This window comes from Crinia signifera, chromosome 2 (assembly GCF_055691185.1).
Source record: "Crinia signifera chromosome 2, ASM5569118v1, whole genome shotgun sequence".
NCBI lineage: Eukaryota > Metazoa > Chordata > Amphibia > Anura > Myobatrachidae > Crinia > Crinia signifera.
In genome coordinates, this window is record NC_139218.1 from 219,057,752 (window position 1) to 219,081,659 (window position 23,908).

A 23,908-nucleotide genomic window follows, 5' to 3' on the forward strand; every position below is an offset into this window, starting at 1 on the left:
GATATGTAATGAGATTAGCAGAACCCTAGCAATGCAATAAGCAGGCTGTAGAGCTGTAAAGTCTTAATAAGAAACCCCCATATGTACTGTAGCTGGCCTCTGCCAGTAAGCTGACTGACACATGAATGATCCCCATAGATGTGCACGCTAATTCCAGCTAGAATATCACTTATTCCCAAATGGTCAGCATTATTGCCCTGTTTATTTTATCTCAGCTAATTGAGGAAGAAAGTAATTCAGAGCAAAAGCCAGCTAAGTGTGTAATATTACTACTGATTGCACACTCGGAGCTCGTCATCTGCTTTTAAATAAACATAATAATTTGCATTAAGCTGAATACATATGTTACAACAAAATGTAAGTATTGCTATAATCATCATTTATTATATCGATAACAAATGGAGTTCTGCATCTGGCGAAACTATTTTCTCATGCAGTTGGTACTGTGACATATTATCAATGTGACATATATTATTCTCTGCGGACAGAGAACATTAGTGCTAGTCATGCATTCGTGCATAATGTGGGCAAATAATATATGATAAATACAAGTCTGGGCAACAGGACGATTAGCTATTTATTATATTAAATTCTATTCTATATATCCATTAGCCAGGCCTGCTTTGTATTATCACTAGATAGCAGAAGTTTCTTTAGCACTGCTAATTTTGTTAATGTAGATATTGTATGTGCGTGCATGTATGTAAGTATGTATATGAGTGTGTATATATATATATATATATATATATATATATATATATATATATATATATTTGCAGTATCATTTTCTGTATGATGCTCAATTACTTAGGTGTCGAACTGGTAAAATGAAAATGAAAGCCTGCTAGGTAATTTTCTCAAAAAGAAGAAATCACCAGATTGATTGCCTTTAAATCTGTAAAATGTGCAGGATTAAACAAAGCTGCAGAAATGAGGTCAGAGACAGGGCTGTTTGAATGGGGTCCAGTATAATGGGTTATCTATCCCTTTACTCCCGTCTTAGCAGACTACCTAGATCACTTATGAGGAGACGGACAGTGAGATGTAAAATTGGGGCCATTTGTGTCAGACCTTAAGTACATTGGTCAATATGTGCGAAGTGTAATGTAAAGGTGGGGTAAAGGATAAAGTAATGGCTACAGGTGCACATTAATGCACAGACTTCGACACTACAACCCCCACCCCGACCCCCCCCCCCCACCCCCACATGGTCACCCTAATACTATAAACTCACATAACACAAACCATGTAAACAATAAGAAATAAATACGTCTCCAAACTTAAGGAAGAAAATAAGATTTAATAAATTCTGTAACGAAATTCATATTCCAGGTTTGCTGCACTTGCCCAGAACCTGCAGAGATAGATCTAAATATATTTGTTTTTATGTCTCCCAGTGATTGACCTGTGTGTGCTGTCATACTAAGCACAATCACTGTCATTGCCTATGTAGGGTGATACAAAGACACTTGCCAATTGTGTGTGTGTATATATATATATATATATATATATATATATATATATATATATATATATATATATATATATATATATATATATATATATATAAACGTCCAGTAGTTTAGACTCTTCTGACTATGTGGCCGGCAATCAGAAAGCAAGGTGCATACAATTTATCAGACGGGTGCAAACTCCTCTCCATGGGGGAGGCAGGATCGCCCCTTCCTGTATCGATGATGTGTCTTGCAGAGGTCAGGTTTAAGCTTCCATTGCATTGGACAGTGGAAGAGGGTCACTTCCCCTGTACAATCGGGGGTGTAATATCTGCCATCTCATACCGATAAGCAATGTCCAGGCGCATCCAGTGCAGCTTACTCAGGGGCAGATGGAGCAATATGTTCCTGCCACCTGTGCCCCAGCTCTGTCCTCTCTGCAACCCCTCAGCATGCTGCTGCTTGTGTACCATAGTGAGTAATACTGGACGTATATGATCATGCACATTCCTATCAGACAACTGGGTAAGGTCGTCACCCTGCAGCACACCCTGCCTTGCAAATGATTGTGCTTGACCCCTAGTATACTGCATGCTCTATCCCCTCTGACCGATGTTGAAGGTATAAAACTGAAATATCGGGCTAATATTTCCCAGCCATTCGGATTCCTTTAAAGCATTAGCAGCCTATCGGTTTCACATCCATCCATCAAATGCTAGTCCTGTATACATTTCCCTAATGACAATTGTTTCTACATTTTGCTGGAAATCTGAGCATTAGTGGTGGCACAATCACGGATTAGTAAACCTTAAAATTGGGGTGAATGGGGTGTAATTCTAAACAAGGCAACACTCCTGAAATATACTGTACTTTGGAGTCTCAAGTCGTCTTGTATCCTAACATATTAGTTATTGGGGCCTGTGTGCCAATTCTCAGCCTCTTGTTCATAAGTGGAAAATCCTAACATATATTTGAGAATTTTTTAAAACCAGATAGTGATAGTCAGTCCGCTTGCTTAAACAATGCATTCTTTCCCTTTGCTATCATTGATACTATTGCCCTGTAAATGGCAATTCCAGTAGAGGCTGCGTGCCGTTTTGTCAGTGCCAATCTGTAGATTATTGCACTGGAGATTTGCACGCTTGGATAGGATGTGTATGCAATACGTTTGCCTTTCTGCAATATAGATGATAAAACATTAATCATATCGATTGGTTCTATGCCACTTTAAACTTATCTATTCCGCACGGTTATGTGAGACGTACAAACAAGAAGAATGGTTTTATATAATTAATTTTGCTTAAATGCCGTAATAAATGTAATTAAAGAATTATTTTCTGCATTAATCATTTCTTAAGAGTGTTGCAGCAATTAGAAATGAATATGAAGTCGTGTAGACCATTTAAATGTGATTTAACTTAATTAACTTACAATAATATTAGCTTTTAAATACTACAATCTCCAACCACTTTTTATACAATTGCTTGGCGAGAAAATGACACAATCTTCCTAAATAAAATCTGCAATCTACATAAATCATGGAGGATTTTCTTAATGGCTGCACTTAATACATAGGATAACATAGACTCTTGAATGTGTACAATAATAAAAAGCCTTTCTCATTTTTATATGTCTACTATGTTTTATTGCAGACTATCTTGAACTCGATGCATAAATATCAACCCAGGTTTCATATCGTGAGAGCCAATGATATTCTGAAACTCCCCTATAGCACTTTCAGGACGTATGTGTTCCCAGAGACTGACTTTATAGCAGTGACAGCTTATCAGAACGATAAGGTAAGAGCGATGTAGCAACAAGTGGCTACAGTACTGCACCTGCCCGGCGTAATTGCGATTCGCTTTAAAAACTCGTTTTCTGTTTTATTTAAAAGTCTGACTGGGCACTAAAATGTATATAGGACTTTAATATGAATTTTGAGTTGGTGGTAGCAGAAGTTTATGAATTGTGAATTCATGCAGTACATATTTTTATGGTATGTTGGAATGGGATTATTGGCCTAATTAATACGTTGTGGTTACGTTTTATGTGGCTTTCACGCTTTGTGTGTTGGTTTGCAGTCATTTCAGGAATAAAGATCTATGTCCTCTCAGTTGAACATAAGGCCTGACCTGTGCATGTTTAATTAGCTTTAACTGTTTAGTTTGGCTTTCCTCGTTATGTTCATATGGCTAAACATTGCATTAACATACTGATCTGATCATAAGGCAGACACGGTCACACACACACATGTACACATGCACCATATCCAGGGCACGCCTTCACCCCCTTGCTGCTGATGCTAATTGACAGATCTGTCGGAGGGTCCTGGTGGGCTTGTTCCAATCGTAAACTTTATGGCACAGTCACGATCGATTAAAGAACACTTAAGGCTGCAGCTCAGCCACAAGCTGGACAAAGCTGATAGGCAGTGTGCATCTTGTACGAGACTGGGCTTATAAGATCTTCTTGCTGAGTCAATCCCCTTAACATATATAATACCTGGAGACTTATGTAGTGCTTAAAATGCAAGGGTTAAAAAATGTGTGTGTAATTTAGAATTTGTCTGCAAAAAAAATAATAAAAAAATAAAAACAACCAAAAACAAAACACACACAATCAATGTATACAGTATTACAACAATACAATATATGATCAATATTAAACTGGTCATTTATTTTATTGGTACAGTTGAATAAATATACTAATATTCAATATTATTTAAGCATTGCATTTTTAATATTAAATGTGACTATTTATGGACCGTTATGAATAATAATAATAATAAAAATAATAATACGTAACTCTGTGCATAAGTATGTAAATAATTGTTTATGTAATGATGCAAAGAATTGTGCTGATAAAAGTATAAGATCATTTGAAGCAGAAATAAAAACAAATATATTTTCTATCGATTTGATTGTAATGTCTCAAATGCTTGCACCATTACGGAAAGATTGCTATCGAAAATACCTAAGAATTAAAAAAGGAAAATCAATTTATTTGAACAAATATACCATATAGAAGATCAGACATGCACTTTTAAAGATGGCATTTGAGGGGGACATATTTCAAAAGTATGAATTATTTATTAACCTAATGTCGCCTGCACTAGTCAGTCTTATGTGAGAGATAAGAATAGCTTTTAACCAACGCTGCAATGTTTAGTCGCCATCTTTCCTCCAGGGGGCTCTGAAAAATAACTTGCTATCATTAAAACTCTATTAATAATTCAAGCCAAACCTCAGCATCATTTTTAATAAAGCATGCGGTGTGTTAAACCAGGGAAGCTGTGTTTTATAACTGTGCGGAAGGGAACCTGCACTAGGTAGGGCACTGCTCATTGGTATAATTGTATGTAGGGGACCTGTACTGTTTAGGGCACTGCTCAATGGTGTTATTGTATGTAGGGGACCTTTACTAGGTAGGGCACTGCTCATTGGTGTAATTGTATGTAGGGTACCTGCACTAGGTAGGGCACTGGTCATTGGTGTAATTGTATGTAGGGGACCTGTACTAGGTAGGGCACTGCTCATTGGTGTAATTGTATGTAGGGGAATCTGCACTAGGTAGGTCACTGGTCATTGTGTAATTGTATTCTAGGGAATTTGCACTAGGTAGGGCAATGGTCACTGTGTACTTGTATGGTAGGGAATTTGCACTAGGTAGGGCACTGGTCACTGTGTAATTGTATGGTAGGGAATTTGCACTAGGTAGGACACTGGTCACTGTGTAATTGTATGGTAGGGAATTTGCGCTAGGTAGGGCACTGTGCTTGCTGGTGTAATTGTATGTAGGGGGGGGGGGGGGGGGGCTGTACTAGGTAGAGCACACGTCATTGTTGTAATTGTATGTAGGGGAACCTGCACTAGGTAGGGCACTGGTCACTGTGTAATTGTATAGAGGGGAACCTGCACTAGGTAGGGCATTGGTCACTGTGTAATTGTATAGAGGGGAACCTGCACTAAGTAAGGCACTGGTCACTGTGTAATTGTATAGAGGGGAATCTGCACTAGGAAAGCCACTAGTTATTGGCGTAAATGTACAGAGGAGAACCTGCACTAGGTAGGGCACAATTGTCTATGTAACTGTATGGCAGAGAACCTGCAGAAGTTAGGGCACTGGTCACTGTATAACAGCATACAAATATATATGCACTAGATAGGTCAATGTGTACATTAGGTAGAGCACTGGTCACTGTATAACATAGTGTCAATATACCTTCACTAGGTAGGGCACTGGTCAAGGGGGAGGGGGGCTGCATTAGGTAGGGCACTGGTCACTGTGTTATATAAGGTGGAGGGGGCTGCACTAGGTAGGGCACTGGTTACTGTGTAATTATATTGCATGGAACCGGCAGTAGGTTGGGCACTCGTGACTGTGTAACTGTATGGCAGGGAACCTAGGTAGAACACTATTTAATACTGTAGGTAGGACACTAGTCACTGTGTAACTTTATGGTAATAAACCTATGCTAGGTATAGCACTTGTCACCCAGTAACTCTATGACATGAGAGCCTGCACTGGGTGGGCACGTATCACTGTGTATGTGGCAGGGAATATGCACTAGGTAGGCAGAGACCACTCTTTATGTGGAAGAAAACTGAGCACAGATCGATATGTATATAGAAGAGAACCTGTACTACTGTCGGTAGGGCAGAGATCACTATTTGGCAGGGAAGCTGCACAATGTAGGGTACAGATCACTGTATACGGAAGGGGAGCTGCCTAGGTAGGGCACAGATCACTTTGTAACTGTGCCGGGATTAATGCTGGAATACTTTTATTTACAGAAAAATGTTTGGAATGCAAAACGTATATTAACCCTGGCAGTGACACAGCCAGAGGGATCACAGCTACTACACCGCATACACTGTGTATCAGAGTACCAAGTGCAATATTAACCCTTCCTGAAGATTAGAAAATGTTTGGCTCTCTAGCTGTTGATGAGCTGTTGAGAGGGCATGCTGGGAGTTGTAGTTCCTCAAGGCCTTGTCTGTCAATTTAGTAATGTAGCCCAGTACTACCATTAGAAAGGTGGCATTCTTTTTTTATGCATATACACATTACTTTATATCCAAGTTGCTATAATATATATTCATCGAGGATCTATATATATTTTTTTAACAATTTCATTTCTATTTTTCTTTGCAGATTACACAACTTAAAATTGATAACAATCCGTTTGCTAAAGGATTTAGAGATACGGGTAATGGAAGACGAGAAAAAAGGTAAATACAATGTAACGATAATAAGATGTAGATACAATAAATATAATAGATCTATAACAACATGTGGAATAAGTAAATACAATATTACCATATATAATACTGAGGTGGGCTGCAGATCTATGATATATTGTTAGCTAGCTATTGGGATATATGTAATTAATGATCATACCGGGACTAATTGTTTGCTTCATGCATTGTTTTTCTAATCAGGAAACAGCTGACTCTCCCGTCCCTACGGATGTATGAGGAGCAGTGCAAGCCAGACAGGGATGGAGCAGAATCTGACGCCTCCTCCTGCGATGCTGCCCCAGGCAGGGACAGTATGCACTCCCCTCTGGGTACTGAGCCCAGTCCATTGAGACTCAGCCGCAGTAATAGAGGTAATTTGCCTCTTACAGATTAGTAACACCGCATGGCTGGCCAGGACCCTCTACTGCATACCTTCATTATTGCACCACAGCAAATTCAATTATTAATACTGCTCTTATTAGTCTGCCACTTAGTCTTGGTGTTTTTGTTGCTACCATTATTTATGGCTTAAAACAGGGATAGCAATACAATGAGGCTGGCTTTACTCTGTCTGATGGACTGTAGGCTATGCTATAAACATTAACATTGCATTCAGTATATTGCTGTATAGTAACACTCACATGAATAAATCATACTCACTGATCAGTAAACTAGCATTGTTCCCACTCACATTCACCTTTACGGTCATAAACACTGGCTCTCATAGTCATTCCATTGTGTAAACCTTGGCCTTGGAATTCAGTGGGTTCAATATTTTTGTGACTCATAACATGAGTAACATATAACACGAGTAACATATAACATGAGTAAAACATAACATACGTAACATATAACATGAGTAAAACACAACACACGTAACATATAACATGAGTAACACATAACATAGTAACATATAACATGAGTAACACATAATGAACACCAACCTTACTTTCTAATTATCTAAAATGTTGTCAAGTATATAAATGACAGATAGGTGATAAAAGGAGATTCCTATGGCAATAATATGGGTTCCATGCAATGATTGTATGTTAACATATTACTATGCTGATTTTATAGCTGTCCTCCAGAATCACTTTATACCAAGCCAGTGTAGTTTATTCCTGCTGTACCAGAACATTTAGGACAGTGGTGTCAAACTCATAGCCCTCCAGCTGTTGTGGAACTACACGTCCCAGCATGCCCTGCTACAGATTTTATATCATGGATTGCTACAACTTGGCAAGGCATGCTGGGATTTCTAGTTCCACAACAGCTGGAGGGCCATGAGTTTGATACCACTAATTTAGGATATTAACCCTATCTATGCACTTATGTTGTTTGTACAGATTTAATACAAAGAGACAACATATATTAAAATAACTATTTTTCATTTTGGCAATAAAGTGAAGATGTTATATTTGTATAGTAAGAAAGAGCTCGTGTCATTTCATTTTCACTTAATAATTAGTTTTTCACAATGCAGCCAGTTTATAAAGTGAACCCAGAAATGACCTCAATCCAGCAACTGCATCTAGTCTTATGTATGAGACCAGATCATTGTAGTACTGGAAGAAGTAGTAGTATTTATTTACTGCTCTTATACTGTGTAGTGTTCCTTAATTCAGAACTCTCAGAAATGACAGCTATAAGCAGCCCCAGCTGGGGGCTATAGGCAGACCATACTATAGATTTACATATAAAACAACACGTGAGGATCTGATTTGCTCTCACTATATAGAGGAAGATGAAGAGCTGTGTGAAGGTATAAGCATTGATTTCTGCAAATATTTTGCTCCCAGCTTGGAATTACTCGGTCCCTGAATAACAGAACATTGCTGTACATATATATATATGTGTGTGTGTATTTATATATATATACATGATAAAGTGTAAAAGAGAAATGATCATAAGACAAATATAACACGTCTCTAGAAAACTGTCTGCACGTTCTAAGTAAGTGCTATATGATATATGTAGGTTTCTGATATCAATGTTGGTGTATATCTGCAGATGAGAAGTATGGAGCAGACAGCGACCAGGAGTTAGAGAGACGGGATGTGAGGACTAGCCGGGGTCACAGCAGTCCCGGGGGTACACTGTCCACCCCCAGCAGCCCCAGGCTGGAGGAGAGGAGCAAGGAGAAGGCCACTCCAGACAAGAAGACTGAGTCATCCGAAGGCCGCAAGGACACTGACAGCATATTCAGTGTCAGGAGCTTGGAGAAGGACAAGCTGGAGAGCAGGAGAAAGGAGGAGGCCAAAAATGACCAAGAATGTGGAGGTTTGAGTAAAGAGACATTTTCCCCACTCATGGTACAGACTGAGAGCCCGCCGCACTTCAGTGCAAGCCACCTGCAGAGCTTAGCGCTGTCTGGCCTCCACGGACAGCAGTTTTTTAACCCATTGAGTGCTGGACAACCCTTGTTCATCCACCCAGGACAATTTACAATGGCACCAGGAGCTTTCTCGGCCATGGGCATGGGACATTTATTAGCCTCTATGAGCGGAGCCAGTGGTCTGGACAACGGTCTCTCCTCGGTGCAAGCAGCAGGAGGGGCAGCTACACCTTTCCCTTTCCACCTTACCCAGCACATGCTGGCCTCTCAGGTAAGCCATGAATCCTTCATATGTGCAATCAGTCCTGGCTGTGGGATATAGATGGGGGGGATTGTGGACCTAGTATGTTGTGCTGGTTTTATAAGAGCTGCTTTTCCTTTAACATTGCATTCATCTCATGAATGATGCGAGTAGTGCCTGTCACTCTCCACCCATCTGCACTAGAAATAGGGCTCTGTTAAGTCTTTGGCAAACAGACGTTTTGTAACCTCCTGGCTTCCTGCTGGAGTTAATGTGATACGGAGTTCTCAGCTAGCTTTCGGCATTGTGGCTGCTTATTAGGAATGGACCTGGTGGTCCGATTGATGTAGGATCCAGTTACTCCCCAACCGATGTGAACCCCAGTGAGACAGAGCGGTGACACCAGACCCTGGGCGATACTATCGCTGCCTATTACTAGTTCTCGCTGCTGAGATCCTCTCGTTGTGCCCATGCTGCTGCATAGAGAATGTGGCTGGGTAGTCATGCAAGTTCCCAGCTGTTCTCATTAAGTTTTAAATACAAATGAATACATTTATATTTTATGGTGGAATTGTAAAGTAAATGATGTGGGTTTGTGATTATGTGGTTCCTTTAAGAAAAAAAAAAAGTTTGGCCTTCAAGAAAAATAATATTGCATAATAAATTGCATATTGTGTCCGTTTCTTTGGCAACAGACCTGCCTATGGGATGGTTATACCACGCAATATCTAACCTGATGCTGTCCTGGGTTTTATCTGCATCTGTGATTTGTCAGTCTGGCTGAGGACTGTTTTACATATATTATTCTGACTTCTAAGCACATTTATTGGTCTAATCGATGTGTAAGGTCATATTACAGACAGAACTGTATATAATAACTTTGTGATATTTGGAAGCACGTCAGTGTAATCGATAATTGATGACCATTAACCCTTTGTTGATCGTCCCCCCTGTGCAGTATATATTGATTTCTCATGTACTAAATGCTACCTTCTCTCTTACAGGGAATCCCAATGCCCACATTTGGAGGGCTGTTCCCGTACCCTTACACCTACATGGCAGCTGCTGCAGCGGCGGCATCCGCTATGCCAGCCACAAGTGCTGCCACCACCATGCCAAGGAACCCTTTCCTCAGCAGCTCTCGGCCTCGCCTACGCTTTAGCCCTTACCAGATGGGTGTGGGCATTCCCCCCAGCACTAATCTCCTGACCACCGGATTGCCAGCCAGCCTAAACCCGGGATCTGAGAGCTCTAAACCTGGCAGCAGCCGAGAATCCAGTCCCATCCCAGACACTCCTGTCCACAAGAGGTCCCACTCCAGCTCCCTCTCCCCAAAGACCTCCATGAAGGATTCCATAAACGAGCTCCAGAACATCCAAAGACTGGTCAGTGGCCTGGAGAGCCAGCGAGAGGTCTCCTCAGGCCGGCAGACACCAAAGTGACTGGCACCTTATGCCAATCACATGAGCCACAAGGGCTGAAAAGCACTGGGATTTTGTACAGCACATTATAACTATTTATTAAAAAAGGGTCAGCGATCAAAAAACGAGTACTTATATAAAACACTGAGAACCCCACCAGTGATGATGGTTTGAGAAAAAAAATCAAATACGATATGTATAAGTAAATATATATATATTCATGCAATACAGAGGATACAACTTCAAACATGCACCTATGGGGACATCAAGAACTCATGTTATAATAGCGCCATTGTGGAGAAACTCCCCTTGATTATACAATTCTTGGAATGGCCCAAGAATGCAGAGACTCAATGAAATTGATGATGGACAAAAGGGAGCAAGGAATTCCTTAGATTTCTCCATGAAAGAGTGTTGGGGGGGCTGGGAGGTATTTGTTTGGAAAAGACTATTGGAAGCACTAGTCAAAATATTAAGTATGTCTACTTTGATTATCAAGACAGCATAACTGAAGAAACAAATAAGACACAAATACAATAAAAAGAAGTCATGACAAAACAAATACTAATAACTTAAGATGCCACCCTCAGTTGAACTCAGATAGGTAGACTGCGTTCTTCACCAAATCACCGGTCTGGTACAATACTGGGTGTGTATCTAACCTGTGTGCCAGAGATATTTATGAAAAATAGTAATTTGTGTAAATAAGCTATACGAATCCCAAAATATGCAAATTGGTATTAATTTATTCAGAGTTGTACATGGTGTGTACATAATATTTAGAGAATAATTCATTGCATTTAATTTTTTTCAATTTACATTATATATATTGTAAATTAAAACTTATCTAGCTCTTTGTGATTGAAGGAAATATAATATGGTTTTTTTTACTGTGTTTTATTATTTTCCCGCCTGCTGTTAAGGACAATCATGTGCCATCCTTGCATTAAGTAAGAGCTTGGTGTAGAAAGATTTTAATGGTAAAAACTAAATTAAGGACATAATATACAGAGCGGGGTATAAAATGCAGGAATAAACCTCAGGTTTTTTGTTCTCACTCCAGTTCAATAAAAAGTAATGATCACAAACTGTGCTATATTTGTTTAAAAACTTCATGATTTGAAACGTGCTGGTTACTCGGGTATCTATCTGTTCAATTTTTTTGTTTTGTTTAAAAAAAAAAAATCCTCACATCTTTCAATAAAAAACGTTAAAATAAAAACTGGTTTCAATTATTACAGATCAATTTGGTGTTGTTGCGTTGTCATAGGCGTTTGCACATAGTTTTTCCTTGTTGTTGGAAAGTAACTGCTTTTGTACCTGTTTCATTCTCAAATGTATCTATTTTTTTATTGTGTTCACAAAGTGGGTATTTTATATACAAACTATAAAATAAAGTAACTCAATATTTTAAAAAGGATATAAAAAACTGTAAATAAAAATCTGTACTACCTAAATAGAATTATTTTAATTATTAATAATAAGAATATAATAATAATAATAATACATTATTATTATTGTTATTATTATATTTAATAATAAAACATATAACAGTAACCACAATAAATAATTATTCTTGAAATATAATTTTTTTTATTTATTTAATTGTATTGATTTTATTTTACTGTGTAGAATTTGATTATTTTAAAGACCATTTGAATAAAAAACAAAAAACACAGTGATGCCATAATGGACCTAGCAAGATCAATGTGCACAATTACTTTTAATTGTGATGTGGCAGTTACTGATTGAAAGCTATAAGGCGATATACTGAGCCATTTTAGAAGCTTTACTATACTTACAATATATCCCAGAATCGGGACGAGGATTAAGCACTGGTCAGAGTTGTGTGTTAGTTATTATTTTCAATTAGGGGAGATGTAGGGATTCTGTTATAAATTACTGATGCCTGTATTTACTTTCGATCAGCAAAGATTAAAATGTTTCCATGCATATTAACATCCGCTTCAGATTATTCGTATGTAAACTGTACCCACACTTTTATGTCTGGAGACAGTGGATTTTGGTTTCCGATTCAAAAAACAATTTCCAAAGACTTCATAGTTGATTACTCCAAATACTGCTCTTGAGTTTGAGACAATGCGGACATTTGCTAAATAGAATGTGGCCAATATAATTTACAGTGTTTCCTACATTTTGAGAAACCTCACGTTGAGCTTGTGGAAGCTTGGACGTCGCCTTATTTCCATTACTGACAGAAGAAGGTTATTTTGGAAAAATGTATTTTTTTTTATGGACACTGTACCGGAAATTGTTTTAATTTAAATGTTTGTCCATGCAAAAATGTGAATGAAATAATTAGTCATGATGAGTCATCACACCGTCTAAAAAAAATGAAAATAAAATACAGTTAATTAATGCCACAGGGGGGCACTATTTGCCTCCGCTGCAGTACAGGATATATAAAATATTAACATTAGTGTGTAAAGCAAGTTATTGATGTACTATTGCTGGAGTAATATCAATTATTTATTATTATTATTATTATTAATAATAAAATAAAACAAATAAATAATAATAATACACAAAAAGGGGAAATGTCACATATATCTATATGTGTTAATAAAGGGACTTAACAGACTGACATTGTTTATTGAAGAATAGTCCAATAGGAAAAGAGAAAGGCTTGCACACTTCACTCATGCTGGGGGTAATGCATCCTTAGCGAGAATGTATTTTACGTCTGACTACATGCATCCAGTGTGTATATCTGATTACTATACACTCTCAGGTTACTTAGCAGAGTCGTTTTACAGCTCTGTAATCATTGGGCTTAAGCAAAAAAACATTTTGAAGCGATCTCTTTTCTTTTAAACTTATATCTCAAGAGGAAGATCCATTTTTCTCGTTCCAAGTACAACTTCACGGCTTTATGGTAAAGCAATAAATGATGAAATAAACAACCCCTTTCCTCACCAATTACTTTCTTCTCATTCTGGGAGAGATTTATTAGCTAAACTGAAACAACAACAAAAAAACGTCACTTACTGGATTAATTCAACAGGAGGAAAAAGAAAAAAAGGCTTTGAGCGCCCCCTTCTGGCAGAATGAACACAATCCTTAAACGCTCGATATTTTCCCCAAACCTATACAAGTTGCTTTTAAGTTTAGTTTTCAGAAGCAATTTCCTCCCTATGATATCTGCAAATTAATACCTTAATACCATCTTATGGTATTTAGTATATTAGTTTCTGCAAATTCATATGATATTAATATAAAATATCATATGAATATTTATGAAATCTATCTCCATATATGAACATTTTCCTACAGTTGCACATAGGAAAAGTCTGCCAGTAATCAATAAGAAGTTACTCACACTGGAAAATAAAAACAACTTATTAATTATATGGCTGCTCCAAGAAAACCTTATCAAAACGTTGTTAAAGAATGTATAGCTAATAGTTATCTATACTATACATGAAAATAAATTACAATTTCCAGAAAATATTTATGGGACAATGTAAAAAACGGACCCGGACTAAATCCCATACCGCCGGACTGGACATCAAAATCTGCAGTCCGGAGCTTGTAGTGTCCGGTACTCCACAGTATTCAATTATCATTCACATTGCACTATATATTTCAGAGTGTGGTCAATTTCAACATTTACAGGTACTGTACATGTATAATGTCTTAGGGAGGTAACAGATGACATAACTCAGAATCTTTTTAGACATGCAACATACTGTAATCTCTTTATGTAGTTAGAGGAGTCCAATATTCATGAAACATGTTTAGTCCACTTGGATGGTACAGTATAAAAACAATTCAGAAACGGAAAAAATCCCCCCAAAATCACATTGACCATGTTGACCATATGGTGTTGTCCTATAAATTGTTGATCTAGATATTGTCAACCTGCCATATGAATACCCCATGGCTTATCTCCTGTGCAGGAGAATACAAAAGCATTGTATAATTGTTGTATGCAGCACATACGGTGTAATGGTTAGCATTACTGTTTCACAGCGCTGAGGTCATGGGCTCAATTCCCACCATGGCCCTGTGTGGAGTTTGTATATTCACCCCATGTTTGCGTGCGTGGGTATCCTTCGGGTACTAATGTTTCCTCCCACAATCCAAATATATAATTAACCCAAAAGTGAATGTGTGTGCGTGTACCTGTGGTAGGGAATATAGATTGTAAGCTCCACTGGGGCAGGGACTCATGTGAATGTTCATATATACTCCGTAAAGCTCTGTGGAATATGTGTGCTGTTAATAAATACATTATTAGTAAATAAATTATTAGGTGTATGATTAATCACTGTCAATCACACCTTGCAGAGATTGAGAAATGAACTGATTTAAAAAACTGGTGATAAAACAGTGCATTATATGGCATACGGAGAGTTAAATTACTACTGTATATTTCACCTTTGTCTGCAGTTCTGGAAACAACTCTAATTCCTTCAGTGGAAGCTTCAATTAAAGTGGAAGAGAAACCTGAAATGAAAACGAGTCATCTACATATAAGGTAAATGCTTCAATGCCCTCTGTGTTCTAAAATATTTACATCCATTTTGGTCTATACCAATGTAAAGGCCCATACACACTTGGCGACTTTGAGCTGAAAACTGCTCAAAACAGCCTGTTTGAGCAGCTTTTAGCTCAAAGCCGCCCAGTGTGTATGCCCCAGCGATGAGCTGTGAGCGCTGCTGCACGCTCCCTCATCATCGCCGGGAAAGCCGCTCATCTGCTGGTTATACTGGTATGAAGCAGTGAAAAGAGTGGACAAGTGAACCAGTGGAAAAGTTGCCCAGCAACCAATCAACGTCTACCTCTCTTTTGATAGAACGTTGTTGATTAATGCTTCTTCAAATCTGATTGGTTGCTATGGGAAAATGCTCTAGTATTAAACTCAGACCTTTAACACCATTAATAATCGTTATCCATTTTATAAAGTGTGTAAGGGCATATTCCTGCCACTGGTTACTTACTTGTGCCTACAGTATCAACCAGAGCAATTCTTTGTGCTTTTGCAAACTCCACAACATAACCACAAGTAAAACAAGACAATCCCTTTGCTTTATGCAGTATTTATAGTACTTTTGTGCCCAACTCCTATTGATGAGTTAGGGCGGTATCCAATCCAGGATTCTGATTGTTGGAACACCCCAACAGTCGGAAACTCGGGCCTTTATTGCCCAGCTCGATAGTGTCTCGACAGACGGAATTCAAGATTCCACTTGTCTAGTGCCGAAAAGGGGGCGTGTCATGGAAAACGGCTGTGGATTGTCGAGAAACGTCTGTGACAATCCACGGCAGTTTCCGACAAAACAGATCCGGCTTGTTTTAAGGTTTGATATGTTTTGTCAAAATCCGCCTTCAATGCTGTAGGAATCGGCAGCATTGAATAGGCGTGGACGTAATTTTCCCTGTCGGACCTAGTGCCTGACATTGAATACCCCTCTTAATCCACGTTGCTGTATTTTCTCCATTTTTTCCCCTGCTCTTAACATTTGAGACAATACTGTGGGAAACGTAAAACAGTGAAATACAAGATTCAAACTTAGTTTTTTTTATACTGCAATGAAAAAAGGAAATCACGCAGTATCAGTTTTTCACTTTACCGTGAACAATGCATACATTATATTAATCTCTGAGATCAAAAAAGCAATTCAGATATTAGCAATTAAAATCATATTTTTTTAAGATTAATATTTAATTCAGTTCTACTTCACTCTTATTGAACACTGCGCTCAGTAATGTGCAGTATATAGCATATCGCCTGTATTGCCCATCTGCTGACAGATTTCTTTACAACAGCCAATTGATGAAACAATGTAACTTTCTAGGGTATCGGTAATTCTTATGACACCAAAGACACATAGGCCACCACCACTGCATTCATTCGGTGGGCCCTTCATGCCCCAGTCTGCCAATGGGCCTCATTCTGTTTGACCATTGAATTCACAGCTTTGCAGGTCCTCTAAATGCCGCCCCGGCACCCGCACGAACGCCCTCCCCCCCTCGCATGCTGATTTCCCCACACACATGTGAATGGATGTTTTTTGGGGGGCAACCGACCATCAATGATTTAGCACCTCTCTGGTGTCTTACATCTTTGCTGCCCACACTCCGCACTCGCGTCACGGGTGAATCTCCATGGGAATGAGCAGCAATTTCATGGCAACGCCCATGAAACGCTGGGCGTTACCACGGGCGCAATGACATCCTGCCATCCCACACCCCTCAGCTGCACTGCTGTATGCAAGCGGCTGGAGAATCCCCTATGGATAGCAATTGAACCAGATTGTGTGTATAAACAGGCTGTTTTAAATTCAAAATATCCTGATAAGCATTTGGCAAGTCCGCAATGGGGCAGATGTACTAAGCCTTAACAAGAGATAAATTGAAGTGTGATAAAGAGAGATAAACGTCCAGCCAATCAGCTCCTTAGTGACTTTTTTCAAACACAGCCTGTAACATGTCAGTTAGCAGGTGATTGGGTGGATGTTTATCTCTCTATCACCCTTGCATTTATCTCTTGTTATGGCTTAATACATCTGCCCCTAAGTATTTTATCACATGAAGCGATATTAGAGCAAATTTTTCTTTTTCAAGTTTTTCTGAATGAAAACTGTAGGCCCGCTGTTCAGTGCTACTCCTGGTCACCTAAGCATACATGCTGCAGCTCACAGTAGTATTAAAGCTTGAGGAATCCATATGCTCGTTCATCTAAAGGACACATAGGCATTGCTACAACAAATCTCATTACATCCATCTATTACCAAGCTGTTGCTGAATGCCTGTCAGCTCCATGTGGGTAATACTGTATAATAGGATCTTTAAGTGATATCTCTCCTTTTTACACATCATTTTGAATAGGCATTTCTTTGCAGTCGCCAAAATATATTTTACATCCTAGTTCTACCTTCCCATCATCAGGGATGAGTAGGGTTCATTTATGCAGGCTTCTGTTGGTTTCTAGATGACAACAAGAGATGACACAGACTGGTTGACATCTACTGTGCATTGGAGGATTGGGAGCACTGCTGCAATGATGTTTTATCAACCTCAGATATGCATGGGGCAAAGGAGAGAGGAACACATTATAGATGATTATCCCCGTAACTCCATTTGTGTGTCTCTGAGACACTGCCATCTGTTGGCAGCGAGTGAAACTACATCTCTTTCTCTCTCTTACATGTACACAGAGTCAATCACAAGGTAGCAGACTAGATTTTGAAGCAGTAAGCGTGGACTTACTAATTTGCTGATAATTGCTTAAGCTGCATTTAGTGTCAACTTGGGGTGTAATAGTGAAGTCTGAATATTCAGTCTATTTTCACTGTAACAAAAACATTTTAGGCTATAAGTATCATATCTCCAAACTGGCGCACTTAGGGGGTCATTCTAATTGACTCGGTAAGCAGCTTATCGAGTCCCTGTGACGCCGCCCCCGGCGAATATCCACCACCACCCCCCCCACCGCCATTTCTCCACGCAACCATGTAACCATGTGTTACAAAGACATATCCTCTCGCATGTGCCCACAGCAGGAGAAATCAATCGATGGTCACCGATCATCGAATGATTTCTCCTGCCTTCTCAAATATGTCAGTTTCACCTGACTTATATTTGCCGCTGCTGGGACAAAGACAGAGCGGACAACTGAATTCATGTGAAACGCTGGGCATTCCCATGTCCCAGCGCCACCACCACCCCCGTTCTCCCACATCCCTACTACCCGAATGTGAACGGCTTGGCGACATTGTAAATTGCAGAGGCCGTTCGCAGTCCGGGTTGGAACATGCGCAGAAATGCTGATGCGCAATTCCTGACCATTGGGACAGGGGCCCGAATTTAGTCCACTATGTGCAAATTTGATCTCAAAATGGGTAAAACCATGTGTACTGCACATGCAAAAAATGTAAAAGATATGCTATATATTGTATGTCTGTTCACATATTTCAATGAATATTTTCTTACATACAGTATTGCAATATATTTTCCAAAGTACCTCCGCATTTTGTTAATTGCATTGAGTGAGGTGCTTAAACAAGATCACTCAGCTCACATCGCAGCACACATGTGGTGCACCCGTGGTGTGTGCTGAGTGATCTGTGATCTTAGAAGAGAAAGACAAGTGCAAGCAATGCCTTTCCCTGCAGCCGATGGCGACATGCGGGACCGCGCATCGCCATCGCTGGGGGGCCTACACACGGCGTGATCTGTGTTCCGTTTCTAAGTGATCTAGCCAAATGATTGTTGCTGCCCAGTTACCTCTACCGATCTTCAAGTGGTGCTCAATTTTGCATATACAGGCTCTGATGCATGAATAGGGCCTGATTCAAGTCCAATCGGTCCCTGGCGTATTCGCTCCGGGAATCGATGTTTGTTCTCTGTGCATGATTATATGCTAATATACGCATGTGCAGGGCCGTTTTGAGGATGCCTTCACACAGGGGAGGGGGGTGGAGGCGGTCAGAAAGATGGCGCATGGGAATGCCCAGCCCAAGTACGCAGCCATTCTTGGTGCCGCACACTGCAAATATAGGTCAGTGAAGTTTGACTTCTATTTGTGAACAGGGGAAATATCATTCTATGATCGGTGACTTTGTCCCGTTCGCTCCCGTGCGAATGTTTGTTTATGCTGAACCAGCCGCTTCCCATCCAACCTGATGGAGCTTGAGAGATGCTTGCCGCTGCTGAGCTTAAGACCTGCTTGTGTGTGTGCGTATGTGGGTGCATGTAAACAAAAGCATCTGTCTATCTTATGTATACTATCTACAGTATGGGTCATGGAAGGTGAAAAGATAAATGGCTATAAAATTGTAATATTTTCAGGTGCAATAATATTATGGTGGGGGAAGTCACACAATGACAATAAAGTGTCCCTAATGTTTTTGCTACTTTACTACGGACACTTCAAATAAAGTAAATGATTACATCTACAATGGATTGGTAATTAACACCCCAAGATCTTTAAGGATTTTCCATGAACATCACATTTATTTTATTCTATTGGTGTCCAGTTTTATTTCAGTGTATGTGAATTGCTAAACATGTTTTCCTTTCTCCTGATGTAGAAATTACTGTAACATGTCCTTGCAAATAATCATGGATGGTTTTCATGTTTAGAAGTGATTCTGTGGTGAAACTAATCCACAAAGCACTATATACAGATTGAAGTCAATTTACTAAAGGTGCATACACACTGTACAATTTTTTTGACCAATTTCATTGAAAGACATTTTTCATGATCCCAGGGTCCTGGACGAAAGATGTTGACGAAAGATATTGACGACAGACGAAAGATCTAGCTACAGTTTATAGGCTCTTTATGAAAGATATCCAAATTGAGCTGCATGCACAGTTGAAGAACAACCTTGAACAACTGGCGGGTATGGGCATCATCATTCGTCGTTCATCGCAAACGCACTGAAAGATATTACGATATTTTGACCATTTTTGTTCGGAATGGCTGAAATGAACAAAATTGGTCAAAAAAGTTGGTCAAAAGAAATTGTACAGTGTGTATGCACCTTAAGATGGGAGTTCTATTGAAGATGGGATGTTGTCCATAGCAACCAATAAGATTATATCTATTATCTTCTAGATGGCACTAAAGAAATAATAATAAGAATTGGATTGGTTGTTATGGGCAACATCCCATCTTCAATCTTAGTAAATTCACCTCACTGTCTTGTTCAGTGTTATATGGAAATACTGAATCCTTAGAAATACAATTACATGATAACATAATTCTAACAGAAATCTTATGCTTAATAATGCACATTTGCTTTTTAACCATTTAATTACATTACAGAAAATATATGCGTATGATTATGCAATGGGAACAAAGAGAAATGATGTATGCAGTTATAATAGACCTCCTAATAAGCATTTATGGACTTTTTTAATTTTTTACAAAGTCACCTGTGAGTATTGTTTTCTCTCCCAGGCAGAATGTATAGCAGTATTGCTGTGACATATAGAGGCAGCTGGCCAGTGACTGAGCATTTACAATAAATCAAAGCAGCTTCAAATTGGGCATACAGACAGCACTAGGCTCACACCTGGATATGCTTCCTCTATGTCACTTTGTAGAAGAGCAAACGAAATAATGCTTGAGAACCCGATGCATGTAATACAAATGTAGTTACACCCTATTGTCCTGCAGAGGGCCTACTTTGGTAGCAAATGATGCCTGTCTATAGATACTATAAAATTCCATTTGTTCAACTGTAAACCTTTGTAACTCCTGATTACAACACCTTTCCTGTATATTTAGATTTATTTTAAGGGAAATAGAATGCAATCTTGTTTCCAATAAGAACACATCTTTAAAATGTTACACTAATGTTCTTAATTTGAATTGATACCTATTTGTTTCTTACATAGCGCAGCATATTCCATTGTGCATTACAATTGGAGACAGAGATAAAACATAGAGGTAGGAGGGCCCTGCTTGAAGGCTTACAATCTATAGGGATAATAGGAGGGATACATACCGATAGGAATCTATTGCATAGCAGTCCCACCAGATTACAAGAGAGCCCTGATGGGATGCAATTAGATATGAATGCTATTGGAGGTTATGTGGGCATTGTTCTGGAATATGATAGGCTTGCCTGAAGAGGTGAGTTTTCAGGGAACGCTTGAAAGTGTTGTGGCTATTGGAGAGTGTTAATGTGCTTAGAAGGGCATTCCATAAGGTGGGTGCTGCCTGTAGAAAGTCTTGCAATTGTGAATGGGATCTAGTAATGAGTGTGGATGAGAGACGCAGATCTTGTGCAGAGCAGAGAGGTCTGGTGGGAATATATTTTGAGATAAGCGAAGAGATATATGTTGGTGTAGTCAGGTTAATGGCCTTGAATATGAGTACAAGTATTTTATATTGAATACATGTAAAATACAGGCAACCAATGGAGGGACTGACAGTGGATCAGCAGACGTTGGACATCTAGCCAGGAAGATCAGCCTCACTGCTGGTTTCACAATGGATTCTAGTAGTGAGAGTCTTTTTTTAGGAAGACTGGTAAGGAGGCTATTGCATAATCAATGTATGATATAATGAGTGCACGGATTAGGTTTTTGCAGTGTCTTGTGTAAGATATGGAAAAAAATTTGCTAAGTTTTTTAGATGCATGTAACATGATTTTGAATAATACAGTAATAAAAGATTTTTATTATTTAGCACGGGCTGGTTGAATACATTGTTGTAATTTATTCATCTGCCTGTCACAGTGCTATTTTTTTTTAGAAAAATAAGTACTGGAATGCGGGGTCTAGGGGTGGAGTTATTACATTTACAACATTAGCTGCTAACAAAAAGAGCTGAAATTCAGAGTTGAACTCAAGTCTGTATCACCGAAAGATCTTACTGTTTGCACTGATTTAGGTCCTGACTGATGTGCTGTACTTTGCACATGCGCTGGTGGCATTGATTGTTTTTTGTTTACTTAATAAAAAGTACCTTACCTATATGGTGGTTGCTCTGCAATGTTCTACCTTTCAATCAATTGATTCTCTCTGGGCAGACAGTGTCATCGATTGGTATTCACTGTACATGCAGGATATCACATGGTCTGGGAGATTGCTTTTGTAGGAATATACCCAATGTCATCATCATAAGTGGTTAAACCAATCTTGTACTGTCACTTCTTGATCTATGTTTCCACAGCCTCTTATACCCTGCAGCCTCCTGTCCCATGTCTCTCAGCCTCCTGTCCCATGTCTCTCAGCCTCCTGTCATTCCAGACTTCTGTGTTTTCAGCCTCCTGCCCTGACACTCTGTCACTGTTCCATCATGCAGGGCCGGTGCAATCCCCCCGGCCCCCCCAGGCAAAAAACCCCTGCGCCACCCGCCGGGGGGGGGGAGATTGCGGACGATACTGCGGCACGGGAGGTTTTTTTTTTTTGCAGGCGATACGGCGACGGGCGATACTACCCCCCCCCCCGGAGTGCAGGTGGTGCTGCGCTGAAATCCCCCCAGCGGGGAGCAAGTGGTGCGGAGGGAGCGGGCGGCGTGGGGGGAGCAGCGTTGATTCACGCCAGGGACGGGATAGGAGAGGGGAAAGGGAGGATCACAGACTCACCTGCTCCCCGCTCCCTGCTTTCGGGTACCTCTTTATGGTACCTCGGCGGCTCAGTACCGCCCTCCAGCGGCCGGCGCCCTAGGCAAATGCCTAGTCCTGCCTAGTGGTGGCGCCGGCCCTGGTTCCATGTCACTCCAGCAACCTGACCCCTGTCTCTTTAGCCTTCTATTCCATGTCACTCTTTCTAGCCTCATGCCCACTTTCATTCCAATATCCTTCCCCCTTGCCTCTTGACTTCCTTCCTCCTGCTCCACATCACTCCAGTCCTCTAGCTTTCCAGCCTCCTGCGTTATGTCTCACCAGCCTTCTGCCACACCATTCCAGCCTGCGGCCACACCATTCCAGCCTGCTGCTACGCCAACACAATGGGCGGTATTCAATGAGCCTGATTCGCCATGTTTTTATGGCGAATTTGTGCTGTTTGGCGAATTTCTGACTAAAACGGTGAATCACCCTATTCAATGACCACATGGCGAATACATTTCAAGGTTTTTTTCACCATGATTCACCGAGTAGCAATCGCTATCTTTTTATGGTGAAGTGGAATGTGAACTTTTAAAATAAAGTGTTTTGTTTTTTACATTTGGTGTAAAAAAAATCAGGAATTTTATTCTGAGGAGGGGCATGCTATTTTTATTCATGTGCTGTAAGCACATGAATATATATTTAATTAAAAAAAAAATATATATATTTTTTTTTACACAGCAGCCAGCAGGGGGCGTTGGAGCCGAGCCGCTCATTACATATTCATATATTCACTGCACCCGATCGTTACGATCGGGTATAGTGAATATACGGTCCCCTGCTGGCACCCCCGGGGGGCAGCCTGTGCTGCCTGGCACCCGGAGAGCCCACCTCCCCCCCACAAAGTTCTGGGGCAGGCAGAGAGACTTCCATCTCTCTGCCTGCCACCGTCCTCAGGCTCCCTGCGGCAATCGCAGCGAGCCCCTGACACGTTGAATACCGGAGCCCGCCGGCTCCGGAACGTGGCGAATGTGCAGCGAATCCTAAAAAGGATTCGCTGCACCTCGCAGGTATTCTCATTGAATACCGCCCAATATGTTTACAATTTCTGAAATCAGACTTAATAACAGCTAATGGATGTTTTCAGTTTAAGTGATCAGTTATCATTTATTTTAATGAACT

General features: G+C 40.0%; 1 protein-coding gene across 2 annotated transcripts in view; it reads left to right on the top strand.

Annotated features, from left to right (window-relative positions):
* The window catches only part of TBX2 (T-box transcription factor 2), a 26,097-nt gene extending 14,150 nt beyond the window's left edge, over positions 1 to 11,947 (top strand). The window contains exons 4-8 of one of the 2 annotated variants that reach the window (XM_083173747.1): positions 3,107 to 3,253; positions 6,609 to 6,685; positions 6,896 to 7,023; positions 8,705 to 9,300; positions 10,275 to 11,947. In XM_083173747.1, the coding sequence (XP_083029873.1) occupies positions 3,107 to 3,253; positions 6,609 to 6,685; positions 6,896 to 7,023; positions 8,705 to 9,300; positions 10,275 to 10,712 (1,386 nt within the window). In that variant the 3' untranslated portion in view covers positions 10,713 to 11,947. Of the gene's footprint in view, positions 1 to 3,106; positions 3,254 to 6,608; positions 6,686 to 6,895; positions 7,066 to 8,704; positions 9,301 to 10,274 lie in introns of both variants that reach the window. The other variant, XM_083173746.1, reaches the window with a different exon arrangement.
* Positions 11,948 to 23,908: the final 11,961 nt, after the last annotated feature.